Below are 20,334 nucleotides of genomic sequence, written 5' to 3'. Positions count from 1 at the left end.
TCAAAATCCATATATTGAATATAAAAAATATGTTCAAACGTTGCCATGTTGAATATGAAAGTATTTTTATGTAATCAAAATTCAGTGTAATGAGTGAACAAAACACTAGTCTAAATGGCAAAATATTATTTTATAATAATATTTTGCTGTTCAGACTAGTGATTAGCCAAACCACGGCCAACTTATACTCAAGGCCTGTCAGACTGAACGAAATTCCAGTTCCCAGTTTTCAGTACACTTCATGAAATTAATCACTAGATGGTGCTCGTGACCTGCTATACTTTGGCTGTACATTTACCATTTGTAATGTGGCTCATTAATAACAAAAAGTGTATTTTATTAAAAAGTATCACTGTTTGCTAATGATGGTATACTGTTGCATGCCATACTGCAAAGTTTTCCTCCTTTTAACAAAGTTTTTATGATTGTATTTAAATAATTATTTGCAATATAAAACTGATGGAAATGCTATGCATAATACAAAATTTCTTAAAGCAAAAACCATCATCACATAAAATTTTATAGTTGTAAAATTCTTTTGAAATGTTTTTCTCCTAAGCTTAATATGTGTTCAGCTCAATATTGTCATCTTACAGTTACTGTAATGCATTATCAAAAATCTGTTTTTAAGCTCCAAATTTGTTTGATCCTTATGATTCAGACCTCTATTCTCATTGCATTTCATGCAAGTTACTGCTCCCTATTTCTAGTGATAGTACCCTAACAATTCTCGTGAAATAAATGAATCTGTAAGTAATACCTTTTAAATCACTGTATGCTTAGCTCATGTAAATTTAATCTAAATGCATTCAAAGAATAAAAACATTTGTGCAAATTTTTATCTGATTTGCACTGTGAACCTCTCTGATGTGTATTTAGTTTATGATACTGCATGCTAAGTGTACATTCCAGTGTGTTGAAACCTGTAACAATGTGTATACCTATAGTTTGTGAGCACTGATTATATTGCATTATTTATTATTTTTCTTAAATTAGATATTTTTCAATCTTTCTGTCATAAAAATGAGTATTTCTGTCATAGTGGACGCAATCTATATTCACTACATAAAAGATATTTTAACCTGCTCTCTCTCTCTCTATATATATATACATATTGTTACGAAATGTACAGGCATGGTAAGATGACTTCCCTGCAAAGCAGTTTTAGGGTTGCCATAAAATGGCAAGGGAAGACAGGGTTGCCACATTTGGCGACATACCATGGATGGATGGAAAATCTTCTGGAACGAATTCTTACTGGTTTAGCCCAGAATGTTCTCGAACAATACGAAACAATCCGAAAGCTATATAAGCCCAGCTGGTCTGCAGTCAGTTAGTGTGCGTGTGCCTCGTCTAGTGAGCTGATAGTCAGTCATTGAGCAAGTGTCTCGAAGTTTAGCACCGAGGTGGTCGTCGAGTGCATCGAGAGAGTCTTTTAGCGCATCGTAAATTAGTGCATCGTCGAGTTTTGTCTTACACTGTGCTGAGGCGAGAGCTATACTCTTGTCTATCGTCGAGTGCAGCAAGTGGAGAGTCTCGAGAGTGGAGTTCCGAGAACAACCAAGCAGAGTTTGGAGCTGTACTCAGGTGCTTTGTGGTGAAGCTGTCTCCACCGTTATTGCCTGACAGTGTGAAGGCTGTGTCGCTGAACGTGTCAGCTTGTTTATAACAGTTTGACGCCTGTAAAAGTGAGTTTGGAGCTGTCCTAATTAATAGTAGCTAAATAAAGTGTGTTTCGATACTTCATCAAGTGTCGTCGTTATTCACTCCAAATCTATGAACCCCGTATGGACATAAAAGGAAGAAAATAATGTAACAACTGGTGTCAGAAAAGAAAGAAAAACGCAACAATATATATATGAGATATGTTTGATTTTTTTTTTCCAATTGTTAACACTGAGAAGTTAATTTCATGCAATTAAAATTTATGAATACATCCATGCATATATTTTATAAGAAATGTTAATTGCAGTACCTTTTTTATGAAATTTATTACTTTTAAACTCTTCAATTTGTTATCTTTGACCCAGGAACATTTGAATACTCTATGTAATAGCTTCAAAATTTTACACTATAAAGCTCATTTTAATTAGTGTCATGTATCTGTATGTTGTATATGAATGTATATTTAGGTGGTTGAATGTTCAGTGGTTGTACTTAACATAATGCAGATTCAGGAGATATCCATATCTGTATGTAATTAATACTGATAATACATTTTTTATGGAATATAGCTTTATATTTTCTTATATGCTGTCAATGATATTGAAATACTTGGTATTCAGCACTAACAATTTCAAAATTTTATATATAATTCATTGTGATTATTGTCATGTACAAATGGTGTGCATATAAACTAACTGCTCCCTGTTTTGAGATTGTACTTAATCTGTCAAAGATTTAAAACATGTATGTTACATAATGAGCAATATTTATATTACTCTCATTAAATGAAATTAATTTCATTAATGGCTTTATGTTTTATTTTATGCTGTCAATGATATAAAAATACTTGGTATTCAGCACTTACAGTCTCAAAATTTTATGCATGATTTATTGTGATTAATGTCGTGTACATATGGTGTGCATATAAACTAACTGCTCCTTGTTTTGGGATTGTACTTAATCTGTCAAAGATTTAAAACATGTATGTACATAATGAGCAATACTTATACTATTCTCTTTACATAAAATTACCTAGAATTAAAATCCCTTTACATAAAATGCATTAATGCATTTATTTAAATGAAAATCAAAGTAGTAGTTTACTTTAAATAAATGAAATTATTTAAATGAATTTATTCTAAAATGCTTGCATATCTGCCACTGTTATTTTCAAAACTTTGTGTACAACTCATTCCGATTTATCTGGAATGGAAATGGTACATATGAATTTATAAAATTGTGTGTATACCTCATTCTACATCTACCACAAATTAAGGAAAAATAAAAAAAAATACTGATAACTCATTCAAAAATAAGCCAATCCGTATAAAATTTGAGTACATTGTCAAATAAGAATTGCTGAGTAAAACTGCAGTATGCATATTAGTGGCACTGAAATTGAAATACATCATCTGCGAGAAGCATAAAATTGCATGTTCCAGAGCGAAGCTACAAATTTCACTGTGACATGGAGATAAGAAATCTGGGGTAGCCGACCAATCTGTAACAATGATCTCCAGGCATTATTTGCCCAAAGACTGCAATGGAGAGCTACTGGGAGACTAGAGGCAGGATAAAGTCAGACAAAAGTGTCCAGATGGCTAAATCTGAGTCCTAGACCTGGGCAACAATATCTAACCACATATTCAACATCAACAAGTTTCAGCAAAGGACAGCCAACTGCTATGACGAGCATAATGACATATATTTGTTGTCATGCGCATGAAGGAATAGAACCTCAACTCCGACTTGACTCAGATACTTCCTTGCTGCAGACACTGGAAGTTTGGTGTTAACATCAACCATGCGGTACACGAGGTGACCAGCCATTTGAGTGCCACTCACGTCATGTCATAGAACGGAATGTTTGAGGTGGCATGTCAACATGCCTACTGAACAGCTAATAATCAATGGAGGGCTATTCGCTTTATGGATGATAGTAGGTGTCACTTAATTTGGACAGAGCCTGGAACCCATTATCATCACTCAAACATGGAGGAGGCAATGTCTGTGTTTGGGGAGGTATCTCTTTGGGTGGATGCACAGACCTCCATCTCTTTCCACATAGAACCATGAATGCTCAGCCCTACAGAGATGACATCCCTGATGTTTATGTATGCCCTTATGCCAGGGCAATAGGTGATAACTTCCTGCTGCAGGACGACAATGCTAGACAGCACAAGATTTGTGTTGTGGATGATTATTTTCAGCAGCATGGAGTTACTTTCAGCATGTTAATTCAGCACATGGAGTGGCCAGCTTAATCACTGGATCTGAATCCTATCAAGCATATCTGGAATGCTTTACAAAGATATATAAGTTGCTATCAATCCTCTTCTTCAAAACCTTGCCATGCCATTTCATGCTTTTATTTTTAAAGAAAAGTATTTTTATTAAGAAGAAATGTACAATTTCTGACTACTACAGAATAATCATTTTCAAATTTTGCATATAACATGATAGTATTCATTTCTGGTACATTTTGACATTATTATAAACATCACAAAGTATAGCAGAAGAGTAGCGCCATCTTGCAGTCAGTAGGAGTTTCACGAAGGCTACCGAACATACAAAAGAATATTTTCACACTGGCAGGCCTTGAGTATAAGTTGGCCTAGGTCAAACAGTTGAGTATATATATATATATTTAAAATCTTTTGCCTTTAGAGCTAGATTTATTACAGTAATATAATAATTTATTAAATATACAGAATGACTGCAATTAAAGTTCTGATTTTAAAATGCTGTAAAGTAGCCACAAACCAAAACTACCTAAAAGTTGACCAGAATATGCGCAAACAATGGGGTTTTGTTATGCAAAGGGAAAAAAGTACTAAAAACAGATGCAGAAGAAATTATGTAATTATTCACAGCCAACTTGGCACAACATGAGCACGTGCAAAGCACATCATACATAATTTAAAATTGAGTACTGATTTTGGACTATGAGTTCTATCTGCTGAGAGAGCTAACATGATGTGTTAAGTGCATGATGTGTTAAGTATTCTTTATTCTGTGGCCTTTACTTCCATTGCCAAATGGACAATAGTAGTAAAAAGAGAGAAAGATGTATCATCGCAAATAAAGAAATATTTGTTTATTTGCGAGTCGTTTACTTGGAATCAGATAACATGAAAAAAATTCACCACAGAGAGTTTGACGACCTGCAGATGACCTGCACCATGGGAATCAACAGCAGTGAAAACTGGAAGGAGGATATCAGACACTTTATTTCTTTTATTAGTAGAAAGGCTTTGGTTTGAAATTGTAACTTAAAAGAATATTTTTTCTGAAATTTGCATAGGTACAATTTTTAATTGCTGAAAGAAAAATGACAGAGACAAGTGAGAAAAATTTTGCTATGGAAAGATAAAACAGAAACAGGCAGTTAACAACTAAGTTAATTTCATAACAGAAGTAACTCTAAATGAGCTGTTAACAGATACATTTACTAAAAGTGAAAGAGTTGAAAAATTATGCGATCTTTCTAATGAATTAAAATAAAATGTTAATTCGCTTAAAGTTTTAGACAACAAAATTGAAAATCATGTAGATTTAGATGAACAGGAAATCATTCATAGCCAATATTATCAAGAAGCCAGTAAATGACTAGGCATATCAGAAAGAAATTTAAAGTTGTTTCTAGCACTGACTGGAATCTTAATATTTCACAGTAACTTATGACAGGATTACTAAAAGTACTGTGCAACTGCCAAAGTTTGAAATATCAAAATTTTATAGGGAACATAACAAGTGGCTGGACTTTGGGTGAAAATTTTAAGTAATAATGCATAATAATGAAGCATTGACAGAGGTTGAAAAATTCAACTACTTTGTGTTATTTGTCAAGAAATGCTTTTACGGCAGTTTCAGGATTTCATACAATTGTTCCACATAGCACCGCTTCAAGTGTTGTTTGGTCGAACTGACTTTATCATAGGTTTTTCATATTAATACACTGTTACCTATCAGCCCAGAAAGGAACTTCAATAATGTAAAAGCGTTACCAAGGTTGTACAACGAGTGTCAAGTATAGTTAAAAAGCTTACAAGCTCTTAACGTCACCACAGGTGCATATGGAAATATAATATGTCCTTTGATTTTACAAAAATTGCCTGAAGAAATGAACCTAGAATATAATAGAAAGCACGAATCAACTTCAGCACTTAATGTGAACTTTTAATGTTTTTAAGAAAAGAAATAGAATGTATAGAAGCAGCTAGCTTAACTTCTTCTAATTACAGAAACATTAATAATGGAATTGAGATAAAGCCTTCGGAAAAAATTATGCTTTCTAAAGAGAATATGGGAAGTGCCACTGCATTAACCAATTAATTGCAAGAAGGCTGTATTGGCAATTCCAGATAGAAGAGGAGAAACAAAACTGCAAGGATAATTACCGTTGCAAGAAATGTAGGCATGTCACCATGAAGTACTGGCAGAAAGACCTATGTAACATATGCAACCAGCCACATAATTATTTAATTTTAATAGAGTAGTTAAGAAGAGAGGCCATACCCTAATCTGAGAATACATAAACATCAATTTTTAATTTAAATTACTCATGAAAGAAAAACATTTTATTACAGACTAGTAGTGCAGTTTTAAGGGCTGAAAGATAAAAATTAGTGGAATTTTATATGATTCTGGATCTTGATGTTGCTTTGTTAAAAACAGAATTTTGAATGCTTTAGTGCTCGCAATTTGGAAAGAAACTGTTAAAATATGGGGATTTAGGGGTGAAAGTTCATCTTCAGATTAGGATGTAGTTTTTTTTAATCTATACAATTTATTTAATCTGGCATGGTTGAAGCTCTTGCTAAAATGAAAATCACAAATGGGCAAATAGCAGTGCCAACTAAGTGGGTAAAACGAGTAAAGTCATTGTGAATTGTCAGATATTGGAACCCACATGGATGTTGATGTTTTAAAAGGAGCCAGTTATCTGTGTGTGATTTTATATGCTAAGACAATGAGATTAATTGCTGTCATTTTTATTTCAAGGAAGAACGTTTCTTGAGTCAAGCTCTTCAATGGTATGTGTGACAATTAAACGAGAATATAGTTAAAAGCAAGTGAAAGTATTACGGAGGTTTGAAGCAATAGGAATCAAAAGTAAGTATTTGGAAAGTAAACAAGGCAGTGAGGATACTATGCATTTGTTCAAAAGTAACACACTTAATATAAAAATAAAAAGATATAAAACAAAACTTCTGTGGAAAAAGGATCATCAGAATATAGGTAATTATTATGAGGTTGCTAAGTTTAGACTCATTCGGCTGGGGAATAAATTAACAAACAACCTAAAATTAATTAAGACACAAATTATTAATTTAAATTTAACCTAAAATTATTCCACCACTATGACAAAATATTAAGGAAACAGCTAAACAATAAGGTTAAAATGACAGTTTCAGGTACTGGACAATTAGTTATTACCTACATCATCATGTAGTGGTTACAACAGAAAAATCAACCACTAAATCATGTTATGTCGTCTATGATGCATCTTCTAAAGATAAATGCAAAGTATCCCTTAATGACTGCCTAGTTTACGGACATTAATCTTCTACAAAATGTATTTACCAAAATTATCTACCAAAAATTATACTATCAAATTTCTGCAAACTTAAGGTTGGATTTGTAGCAAATATTGAGAAAGTGTTTCTGCAAGTGGAAATTACTGCAAAAAAATTAAACTTCCTCAAATTCATATGGTTTAGGAATAACCAAATATAATGCCACGAAAACAGCTTAAAATTACTTAGATTTTGCAAGAGTTCCGTTTGGAGTTTCGTGTAGCCCCTTCTCCAACTATTAGACTGCATTTAAAGAAATACACAGAAAGTAAAAGTGAAGCTTGCCAAATGCTGCATAAGCTTTATGTTGATGATTTCATTTATGGAGCAGACACTGGATAGAAGATTTCGCACTTGTCTTCGGATGCATGAGAATGGCGGAAGCCCGTATGAAGTTATGGAAATTTCCACAAATTCTGAACAGCTAAAAACCATATGGGCAGAGGAAAGTATCGACTGTCTACCGGTGGATACTTTTAGTGATATACCATTGAAGGTTTTGGGAGTTGTATGGAATAATTCAGAAGATTGCTGAAGATTGATTTGTTCGGCCTTTTGAAGGAGATAGAACATCTTGGTGAAACGAGAGCTATAAAACATACCATGTTAAGTACCTATGGTTGACCCCACAGGCATGCCTGCAACTTTTGCAATCAAATAAAACTTTTACTACAAGCACTTTTGGGAGATGGAAATTGGTTGGGATGAACATTATCTGAGGATTTTGCAGTCACAATGGAATGAGTAGCAAACAAAAATGAACCACCTGCAGATGTCACATGAAGTTAAATCAGAATGCAAAGCGTTATTAAACTTGAATAATTACAGCAGTCTGCATAGGGTTATTTGAGTTTCAGCATGGATAAAGAGATTTGTTCCTGAAAGAAAAGAACTAGCTGAAGCTGAAATGTTCTGGGTAAAGTATGTTCAAGAAACCAAGTTCCAAAATGAATTAAATACAATTATCTCAAAAAAAAAAATGAATAACTCTTCTTAATTGAATGGTCTTGACTTAACAGTGAATGAAAATTGACTTATACGTTTACACAGACGGCTTCAGAATTCATGTTTAACTCCTAGTCAAAAACATCCCTGGATACTTCCAGACATACTTTACAACATTGTTAATTATTTGAAAACATCAAAATGTGTTGTGAAAATGTGTTTCTGGCACACTCGTACAAATTAGAGATGGATATTGGATAATAAGATGTCGCCAAAGCATTAAAAGATATTTGAAAAATTGTTATAAAAGCACGAGGTTCAAAGCATGCCAAAGACTTCATTGCCTCTCGACAGAATTAAAGAAGTGTGTGTATTTTAGATTACAATAGTGGACTTTGCATGACCACTTTATGTGAAAAGTATATATGAAAAATCATACATTGCCATTTTCTCATATGCAGTAACACATGCCATTAACTTTAAAATGGTTTCAGGCCTCACAAGTGAGAAATATCTTCTTGCCTTTCGACATTTCACAGCAAGACACAGATTATGTGGAATTGTATACAGTAACAATGCAAATACCTTTTAATAGAGCAGAATACGACTTCCAAATATTAAGGAAATGAGTTACAAATAATCGTGGATTAGTATGGTAAAAAAGACATCAACTTTAAAAGGTGCAACTTTAAAAGGCATCAACTTTAGGAAAGGCTACTTGGTAAGAGAGAATTTGGGGACAGGATGATAAAAATTTGTTTGAAGAAAATTTTAGGAAGGACCTTATTACCATATGAAGAACTTCAAACTATAGTAATGGGAACTGATGCTGTATTAATTCTTGGCCAATAAACTTACATGTATAATGATCCTTTTGAAATATCTGTCCTAACTTCTCATTTTTTAGTAGGTAAAACACTGCCACCTCTACCTGATTTAGCTACAACCACCGAAAAAGATAGCTGCAACCAAAAGGTCATCCTGAAAAGTTATGTATATTCCCATGGTCTACTGAATAACTTTTAGCTGAATAGGCGCAAGGAATATTTACGACAACAAAAGGGTACATACAATGCCTACCAACGTGGCCAATAAGGTCAAGATGGGTGGTATTGTGTTAATACAAGAAGACAAGCCACTCCCATATGTGGAGACTTATTAAGGTTGTATATATTCATATAGGAAGAGATGGAAGGGTATGTTGTTGCACTTTGAAGGTTCCAAGTTGAATTTTCAGGAGGCCAATGCAATTACTTTACTATTTAGAACTTAAGAAGTTTGCAAAACTACCTTACTTTAATTTCATATGATTTAATTTATTTCTGATCAACTTCTTCATCCCAGAAGGATGAGAGACCATCCAGAGATGTACTGGAAATTATGCAATTATTCTCTGCTGACTTGACACAGGATGAGCATGTACAGCACGCATCATACAGATTTTATAATTGGGTACTGATTTTGGACTATGAGTTCTATCTGTTGAGGGAACTAACCCGATGTGTTAAGTGCCGTCAGTCACATTTATACATAAATAGATCTCAAGGTACAGAGCACTGAAGTTCCATTCACTGCTTATTAAAAGACATTTTAATATTTCATGTTTTATGCTGCTTGCACCAGTGCAAAATTATTAATTGGAGGTAATAATATCAGCTCATGCTAAACAATTATTCGAATATTCTTCTTTCATTTTGTATTTGAGACAACAATAGCTCTTACATAAATATCTTGCTTACTGAATTTCCTTGATAGTATTGTATAAGATTTGGGTTTTGTGGATATAGATTATACTTGCAAACATATTTCTTGCAATATGTTTTCTCTTCATTGAAACAATGTTCTTTAATGGCTTATCTTAGCAGTTACAGTGTTTCAGTCTCCCCCCCCCCATATCCCTCAACCAACATTTAAACATGAACATGACAGTTGCCATGACTTAATAGTACTCCCATAATTTTTTGTTACTAATGCAGCAATTAGACAGAAATGTATAATCCCCCCTCTTTGGAACTCTTCTAAGATCATTCATTCTGCCTTTGCTCTGAACTAATATGCAAAATATTTTACAAAATTAGTGTTAAAACTTTTACCTTTCGCTCTGTAATCAATAAAAGGTTTCTTAAAACAACTCTTTTTTTTTCCCCCCAACAGAAGTCCTTAAATGAGCTTTACTTTTACAACTGTTAATTGCACACACACATTTCCAGTAATAAATAGGTTTAAATGATGTTGTGGTCTCCAAATATATTTATTAGTAATAAAAGTTAACATTCACTAGCAAAAATTAAAGCATTAAAAGTTTGACTGTCACAAGACCAAAATTTACCCAGGTATTTATTCTTTCATATTATACACAAACTGAAGAGCAAAATGCTTGCAAGTGTACAGAACTTAAAATTAAATATCACTTCTAAAATTTTCCTAGTGTTACAATGTTAAATGACACGCATTGCTATGCAGATTGTTGTTAAAAGCAATGATCAATATAGATCTTTTTAAAAAGGAGAATCATATTCACAGAATCTTACAAAATTTTTGTTCAGCAGACATGAGTATTCAAACACACCCAACCCATAATTTTGATAGTAAAAAAATTAAAATTACAAATATTTCTAGTTTAATAAATTTTTTGTTGATGATCAGATAATTCTAAAGTAACAAAACTGCATAACAATATTAATAATGTGCTTAAAACATTCAAAAATTTATAAATGACTTGTGCGGAAATTCTACAACATACCATATCTAACATAAATTAGAATTTAAGGAATGTTACACGCTAGCAAACAAAAGAATATCACAGAATGCTTTAAAGGTAAATAAATCAGCCTTGAATTTTTTTAACCAACCTCCAAGGTAAAAGAAAAATGACATAAAAAATATTAAATTTTCAAATTAAATATCTGGGTGAATTTCTGTCATTCTGTCTGACAAACTTCTTTTCTTTTATTTTCTAAAACTAATATAGGTTTTTTACTAATATGAACAGAAGCAGTCTGATTTTTTTAAGTTGAAAAATGCCAGAATATGGATATTTGAATCATTTAAAATATTTTTGTAATGGGAAGTATACGTTTACAACTAACAATTGCAAAAATGAAGGCAGCATAATAACATTTTTGGAGATGATGCATATTTATTATGCTTTTATAACATCTGATACACACATGAATTAAGTATTTAAAGTAGTAGTAATAAAAAAATCAATAAAGCAGTAATAAAAAAATTAATGAAAGCATTTTTTAATCATCCAAGTGGCCAAGTGTTTAGCCCTGTACATCTAAATTTCTCAAAAAGACCTTGTGTAATATGTTTTTGATTATACATAAAAATATGTCTCCCTTAATTTGTGCCGAGACTCTTTTCCTTCCAATACGTATGCTACAGTAACTGGCCAAGCACATTTTAAAATACATATCTGTGTACTTACAAATGTCAAGATTATTTTCGAATGCATATGGCAGTTTAGAAAATTAAAACAAAAATAACCAAATAATTGCAAAATGATATATATATATATATATATATATATATATACTTTACCATGCAACCTCTCCCTTTTATTTTTCTTCCAGATCTGGACCTTGAAGGTCGGCGTTGAAAGTTAAATGTTTCCCTTATTCGAGAATCCCTTAAAGAGAATACATTTTCAATATCTTATCACATATTAATGTTAATTTATAAACAAAAATATATATATAATGCCTTTTTAAGGCATAAGAAGCTGTCTAAAAATTTACCTTCTGGTATTATCAGCAATAGGTGATGTCCTTCTCATTAAAAAGTTATTCACAGGAATAGTTGGAATTTCATCAGGATCAACCATACATCCTAGATCTGAAGTATTTTTTTCCATATTTGAACTAAAAAATTAAATATAGGATAAAGCCTAATTATCTAAGTAGAAATCAATTATAAAACCATTGAAACAATAAAATAGAGATTAAAAGAAAATTGTAACAAACTATTAATTACTATGATACTCTTTTAATTGCTTCCCTCTCATTTCAAAATGAGATTTAATGGGAGGAAACAATGCAGCAGAACTTGCAGCATTGAAAGGAAATTTTCTCCCAGAATGAGAAACCCATAAATTATTTTTAACATATTAAATTGTAAAACACAAAACAAAACAACTGCAACAAATATGAAACTGAAAACATGCCAACCTTCCAAATGCAAGAATCAAAACACATTTTTCAAAGAGTAAAAACATACAAAAAGAAAATTCTTTTTTAAAATAACAAACTACCAATACTATCTAATTAAAACCTGTCAGTGAAATCATACGTCAAATCAGTGAACCCTTTAACGTGTGATGGTCACGCCCTGAAACCAATTTTAGAATTTTTTTCTCTTCTTCTTTCCAAAATTTTTGAATGAAAATCAATTGATTACTGATCTTTTACCTCTAAATAACACAAAATGACTGCAGAATTATACATGTTTTAGATCTTAGTACTTCAAATCAGATGCCTTTTAAAATTTGCTTTCAATGAGACACAATAACTTCCTTTTATTATATAAATAACTTTAAATTTCCAAAGTTATTCATCGCAAATCATGATTTCTATCATAAACAATAAAAAATTGCATATATAAAAAAACTGGCATTTGCTTTGTGGTTTCAGGGCGCGACAATTGAGCCGCTACAGCATTGTGTCACAATGCTCACAATCCTCTAGAGGTGCGGTAGTCACGCTTTGAAACCACTGCTCTTCACAATGGCGTTTGCTTTGCTTTTCAAATAGGAATGTTTATTTTTACATGGATATAGATAAGCGGCTTTGAAACCACAGATTTATTTTATTACTAAACAATACATGTACCTGCGCAGTAAAAAGGTCTTTCTTTTCCAGAGACTTTTCTCTGACCTCAACACACTTGCTCCCCAAACTAGTATTGTGATTTTATAAATTATTTCGTGTGGTTTAAATTTAATGTAAATATACTTTGCTATAATTAAAAATAGAAACTGTGTAAAGTTTTATTTAAATTAAAAATATTTTCTGAATATTTTGGAATGAAGTATGAATAAAATAAGTATGAACAGGAAACAAATGATCCGTACCAAAGCCAAAAAGACCAACCCCCCCATTAACATAAAAAAACCACAAATTTCATGTGCCAGATGAAAAGAAACTAAATAACGCTGGACATATACCACTGAAATTTAGATCCAGGCAGAGTACATTTTGCAGCACAAAGAAGAAACCTCATAGAAGATACATGTGCGAAACGTGCAATGTGGATGCATGTACCAAAAGGGCAAAAACATGCTTTGATCAGTGTTACAAAAAAAAAAAAAAAAAAAAATCTTTGAAATTTTTTTTTAAAAAAAAAAAGGTTTCCCCCCCCCTCCTTTTTTTAAAAAAAATCTTTATTTACTGAGTTTTTTATCCATTTATCCGAACGTTCTTGTTATGTAGGTACTTATATTTTCACTGCTATAGAAAAATTACATAAATTTTTATTTTTGAATTTTTTCTGACGATTTACTTTTTTTTTTTTTTTTTTTTTTTTTTTTTTTGACGATTTAAGGGATGACAAACCACTACATGTAGTCACAGTAATTCCCTTACATTCACCAAAGGTAACTGTTTGGTGTGGGTTCACAGTGGAATTTATCATAGGTCCATTCTTCTATGAGAACATTACCCCGACAGGACCGGAAACCTGTTCTGTTACCGGAGAGAAATATCGCCACATGTTGAACAGCTTTGTCATTCCGGCACTTCAGCAAAGACAATGCCTGGGGTAAATCCTTTTCATGCAAGATGGAGCCCCTCCACACATTGCTGTATGGGTGCAACAGATGCTACGACAGAAATTCACAACAGAAAGAGTCATTAGCCGCTACATTCCAACTGCATGGCCACCTGGGTCGTCTGATCTTACCCCATGCGACTTCTGGCTATGGGGTTACCTTAAATCCAAGATCTATCAAGGAGTGGTTGTAAAATAATGTAAAAAAATTATATATAATGCAATTCTTACATACATTTTTTTTAATTCGTAAATTTTGTCATTTATGGGAAAAGAGCATGGAAAAAGCTAAGTTTTTTTTCCCTACTACCTCAGTAAGTTTCAAAGTCCTACGCGCACAGTGGTTTCACAGTGCGACCACCACCCACAGAACAATGGGCAAGAGTAGATTTTTTTTTTTTAATTCATACATTATTTGTCTCTAGAATCATAATATTCAATTTCTAGAGTTTTTAGTTAAATTATAAAAATAATATTGTGCACGTCAAAGGGATAAAGAGTTAAGTTCAACTAGTACAAAAACACTCACACATTAAAGAAAATTTTCATTACTTGAAATGTTTTATAACAAAATAATTATTTTATCTATTTTCCCACAATTCTCAACAAAAGTAGTATATTTTCCTTCCTTTAAAAGTGGAATATCATAATTCTGTGAATAGCAAATGCCACAAAGCCCTGCTTTTAATAATAAAATTTTCTGCACTATATCATCATTTATAATGAATATAATCTGTGTTTTAATAACAATACTGAAAATTCTCTCACACTTGGTACTGCTATGTGGAAAAATCAAAGATGATCAATATTTATCAAAATATTTTTAAGAGTTCATTATACTTTAAAATTCCAGCAGTATTTTTTAGTTTGTTAATTAGATTCTGTCGAATATCAAATCTTATTGGTTCTCTAACTTCATCCATGATTTCTAATAATAGTAAATTTCGAAATTGTGATTTATCTGTTGAAACACTAATATCTTTGTCCTTGAAAACTAAGGAAAAGAAAACTAGAAACCTATTTTTAAAAAAAAATATTACATCAGAAAAAGAAGCAATTCTTAGAATAGAAACACCTGCAATTCTAGTATGTAAAATTACTTTCATATTAATAAAAAAAATTTAATTAAAAAGTTACTTCTAATATGTAAATAAACCCCTTTTTGCCTTCATTTGGAACATCTTTCATTACTTTATTAGCAGCAGTTCCTATTATTCTATTTTAATATCACTCAAATGATATACAGAATCAGAAAATAAAGGCTAGTTTTACAAACTAACAAAATGTCTTTAAACAAATCACTGATCGTTGAATTCAAATTTGAACTAAAAGAATTTTTTGCTGTAGATCTACATTCAGAACATCGAATAATGAAAAAATGGGAGTGCACAAAAAAGCAGAAAGCTTTGTCAAGACAAAATCATAAATACTTGCTCTTCACGAGATAACCTCAAAGTAAATGGCAAAAGTTTCCTTGACAAGCAACTTTATTATTATTATTATGAGAGACCTGTGTATCGATTTTTCTCTGTATCTATCGAATCGGGGGTGGGTTGTATTTTTTAAGAATGGTAAATTATACTCCTCACTACTGAAAAGTTACTTTATTTTTTCTGCCTTTATTAGGCTTTTATTTTCCATTGTTAAAATAAAAGCCTAATAAAGGCTTTTATTATAACAATGGAAGTAGTGAAACCATCTTAATTTTATTTTAGATGTTTTTTATCTTCCAACAAAGCCTTTTATCTTAACAGTAGAAGCATTTACTTCCTCCTTTAAAAATGTAAGAAGTGTTTTGTTGGTCTAGGATTCTAGATAAATATTTCTCTAAAGATTATCAGGGTGTATATACACTGCTCGACACTGAAAATGCAACACCAAGAAGGAGTGGTCAGAAAATGATGAAATTTGGAAAAAAGACAGAGACAGCAAGCAGTGATAAGTTATCTTTATTTCAAAATGATAGTCAGAATACAGAGCGAGAACGGCGTCGGCTCAGTAGGATGTAGGACCACAGCGGACAGTGATGCACGAAGAAACACGTCTAGGCATAGAGTCAATAGTGCACATGGTGTCCTGAGGGATGGCTCTCCCTTTCAACCATTTGCCACAGTTCGTCTTCTAAACTAGGCAGGGACAGAGTCTGCAAACAGCGTCCAATCACATCCTACACATGTTCAACTGGTGACTGGTCAGGAGAGTACGGTGGCCAGGGAAGCATCTGTATACCTTGCAGAGCACATTGGCAGATGCGAGCACTGTGTGGTCGGGCGTTATCCTGCTGAAAAATTCCATTAGGCAGCCCCTGAAGGTACGGGATTCCCACCAGCCACAGTACATTATCCAAGTATCGTTGGGCCGTCATAGTACCCTCATTACGAACTAGAGGTGATCTGGAATCGTAGGCAATAGCACCCCAAACCACTATGCCACGTTGTTACACAGCGGGGCGTTCCGCAATTACTGCCGGATTAGATCTGTCTCCACGTCGATGCCACACACGTATGCGGCGACTGTCACTGGATAAACAGAAGCGTGACTCATCTGAGAACACGATGTTTCACCATTATGTCATCCACATCATTCCAGTCAGTCACCATTCTAAACTTGCCGTCTATGCTGTGGGGTGAATGGCAGTCTTCTTAACGGATGCCATGAGTGCAGGCCACGTTCAAACAATTGACGGGAAATGGTTCTGGTCGACACGGGAACATCCAGGGTATCTTGCACATGCTGCAGAATTGCAGTACAAGTAACTTGCGGACCGCCCCAGCTTGTCGGCGGATGCGTCGATCCACGCATGCTGACGTCACTCTGGCTGCCACCTGCAGCCCTCCTTCTTCCCACATTTCCTTGTTCCAACCAAGTTCACCATAGCCGATGCACAGTGCTCGCATCCATGTGGGTATCAGCTGCGATTTAACGTAAGGACCACCCCCCCCTTCTCAGTTCGATCACCATACTCCTCGTAAAATCGTCTATCTGCTGGAAGCGCCTTCGTTGACGGCGGCCTGGCATTCTCTACTATTACACGTATCCTCCGGGACTAAAACCAACTTTCTTCGATAATTCGTCTGGCAGAAATAACGAAACGAATATTGCCCATTCTGCACGTTCCTTCCCTTATATCTTACTTCACGAGCGTCTGAGAGCTGCGCATTTCACGTCATTCACATAACTCAGTGATGTGCGTCTACTCTAAAATTTGCATAAATTTCTGACCACTCCTTCTTGGTGTTGCATTTTCAATGTCCAGCAGTGTATATTTTTTAATTCTTCCCCCCGCCCCCAGCATTATATAGCTGCTGGAATTTTTCCAATTTTTCCTTCCTTTCCGAAATCTTTTGGAGAGAGTAATTAAAATTTTAAAAATTAATTTACATTTATTGGTAAAAAAGGTGCACCTTTTCAGCAGCTAAATTTAAAAGATGATACCTCATTATTTGCAAATCTGAGTTTTCATTTCCAAATTGACTACAACTCCAGGCTTCAAACCTGCCATTAGTGATCCATTGCCTGTTAAACAAATATCAGAGGAACTCCATTTTATTCCTAAGTTGAATGTTGCTATATTAAAACTTGTAGAATATCTTCCAAAGTGAAAACATAAATAATGTAAATACTAGCAGTCTTTCCTTTATTATTTACTTGGAAATGTCTCTGACCTATTTTTTATGTGTGTATGTGTGTTATGTATGTAGACGTGCGCTTTTGGCTTGCTTGTGTTCCATTTAGTATTTACAAAACAAAACATTAAATAAACTGACACATCTCATCGAAACTGACCACCCCTGTTTGCAAATGAACGGAGTTCTTTTTTTCTTATTTGGCAATGGGAGGATCCGTTTAAAGCACATAGCTTATAGGAACTAGTTCCTCGGATTCCCAACTGTCAGCACTCTGTCACTAGTTGCAGATCTATGTCCTTTCGAGTCATAATTATTCATTGCTCCTGTGGATCTGATTCCAATAGAGTCTTTTCAATCACTCCTGCTCTATCGCAAATCTGCTCCTGCAGATTCTTGATTGTTTGCTCTTTTCACTTTCTCAGAGCTGTTCCTTTGAGTTTCATTTTGATTCTTTGAATGCTGTGTTATAGCTATGTATATTAGGTATTCCTTTTTTTATATATATTACTGTAATATTTATGCAAAATAATAAATCATATTTTTATTTATATACTTATTTTACTAACATCTTGTAATCAAAAGCTGTGAATTTCTCTTTAAGCTTCTTTAGAATTAGTATACATTTATAAACATAATTTTTTTCTATCTAATGTATTTTTTCAAGGTTGCAGAACAAAACGTGGATTCAAAATGGAACAAAATGTGGATGTTCTTAGTATTTTTGCTATTAGAATATATATTCAGAAGTAGACTGTGCTCAAATAAAAACAGAAAACAGATATTCTGCATTAATAACTTTTTGGTCCTTAGTTTCCACAGGAAAATTTAATTTTTTATTTATTTCAATACATTTTGCATTATCCTTGGTGTATTTTTGTATGCACATTTCAATACTTCGTATGACAAAATACAAAAATCTAATAACAAACAGTATGCATTGCAAATACACCATATTTTCTTGATGAAATAATAAAAGGCAAGGTATCAGTGTATGTTATTTGAAAAGTATATGACTATTCTTATTTTTTCCCCACACATAATTAAGACAAATAGACCACAAATCCTTAAATAACTTCAACAAACACAGGAAACTCACACTGTTTAGCTACAATGTTTCGAACTTACTCAGCTTATTGGCTGATGTGTGCCAGATGACTTGCAGCTGCACTTGATGCTCATTAAAGAACTGAACTGTGTCATAATCAGGGACATCTACTCCAACACCCATACACAAAACTTTTTTAAAAAAATAAGCAATCAAAAGAAAAAGCAAAAGATCTCAGACATACGAAATTCTGTTTCTAGGTAAAAATGAAATTTTAAGCCAAGCTGACAAAGTGTACAAGTCTTAAAATTTCAGGAGAAATATGTTGTAAATTGTCAGGAGTTATAAAAGTCGGACGAAAAATTGTACAAGACAGGGGAAAAATGTAAAAATCAGGAGAAATATACTGTAAATTGGGCTGGCAGAAGCATTGCTCAAATGCGAAGGGCAGGAAAGAAGGGTCTCATCAACCAAATCAAACTTCAAAATGATGGAAGAATTAGGTTACATGATTATGATTTAATACAAAACAAAAATTTATAGAATACTTTTTTTAATATTTTCACATTCATCCTGTGTTAAACTATGCCCAATGTAAATTATATATTTTACTTATTTTAAACAAGATAAAAATATCATCCTACATAAAATAAATTGTTCCATACATATATTTTACATACAATAAAAACTTATAATACAATAACTATTAATATATTTTACATACAATAAAAACTTTTAAAATTTAAAGATAAAAATCATATTAAAAATGGTACAATAATTATTACATTAAAATGGATTTTAACTATTAAAATATAAATAATTTTCAATTAATGAGTAAATGATTTTTACTTATAATTTTTCACATCCTTCTTGTCTTTTTTATGTTTCTTAGAATGTTTATGCTTCTTCTTTTTCTTAGACCTTTCCCTTTCATCTTCAGAATCGTAATCAGATTCCGAAGATTCTGATGCTAATTCTTTTTTTTTCTTCTTATCTGAAATTGTAAGACATTTTCTTTTCCTTTAATTTATACTGCAAAAAATTAACTGAAAAGTTGCATATGAAAATGTGATGTTAATAAAAAAGAAAGTATAATTTATATTAAGGACAGAGTGTTCAAATTCTTTAATATTCAAATCCCACAAATCCTGATCATGCCTCTTTCTATTGCTCAAAATTTTCAAATCATTACCTGACAGCCATTAAAATACTTCAATTCAAAACTTTAGAAAAACTTGTTTAATTTATGCACAACATAAGTGTTAATAAAAAAAAATTACATTGAAAAAAAAATTACAATTTCAGAATATGTGGGTCATGAGTATCAGTTTCATTGTGATTTTCAGTGTCACACTGGAAAGTGTGCTTTTTATGAACTCTTAAAAGTAAACAAGTTTTTGACTTTTTCAATTTTCTGAGCAGAATTTGCCCTTCCTCTCCAAGATTACACTGAAAAAAAATAAGCTTCAAATTCAAACAGTTTTAATTATATACTTCATTTATAGTTTCTTGATAAATATGTTTCTAGAATCTGTGCTATTAAATTATTTTTCCTTAAACGCATTTTCACATTTTGATTTAACTAAAACTTTTTACTAACAAGTTTTTTTTAATTATAATAATTAATATTATGAAACGAAAAATTCAAAATCCTTTCAGAATTTAGATTTTAGAAAATTTAGTATTCATTTAAGCTCTAATT

General features: G+C 32.5%; 1 protein-coding gene across 2 annotated transcripts in view; it reads right to left on the bottom strand.

Moving 5' to 3' along the window:
- Nucleotides 1-20,334, bottom strand: part of LOC118190275 (uncharacterized) — a 126,725-nt gene that overhangs the window by 43,424 nt on the left and 62,967 nt on the right. For both annotated transcript variants that reach the window (XM_035360973.2, XM_035360975.2), the window contains 3 exons: nucleotides 19,482-19,626; nucleotides 11,933-12,055; nucleotides 11,736-11,823 (listed from right to left, as the gene is read on the bottom strand). In XM_035360973.2, the coding sequence (XP_035216864.1) occupies nucleotides 11,736-11,823; nucleotides 11,933-12,055; nucleotides 19,482-19,626 (356 nt within the window). The remainder of the gene's footprint in view (nucleotides 1-11,735; nucleotides 11,824-11,932; nucleotides 12,056-19,481; nucleotides 19,627-20,334) is intronic.

Source organism: Stegodyphus dumicola, chromosome 5, assembly GCF_044657685.1.
Source record: "Stegodyphus dumicola isolate Sdum_Otavi_A_Nest chromosome 5, ASM4465768v1".
In the NCBI taxonomy this organism is placed as follows: domain Eukaryota; kingdom Metazoa; phylum Arthropoda; class Arachnida; order Araneae; family Eresidae; genus Stegodyphus; species Stegodyphus dumicola.
The sequence above is the reverse complement of the archived record's forward strand: the minus strand, read 5'-3'. Positions and strand labels throughout refer to the sequence as shown.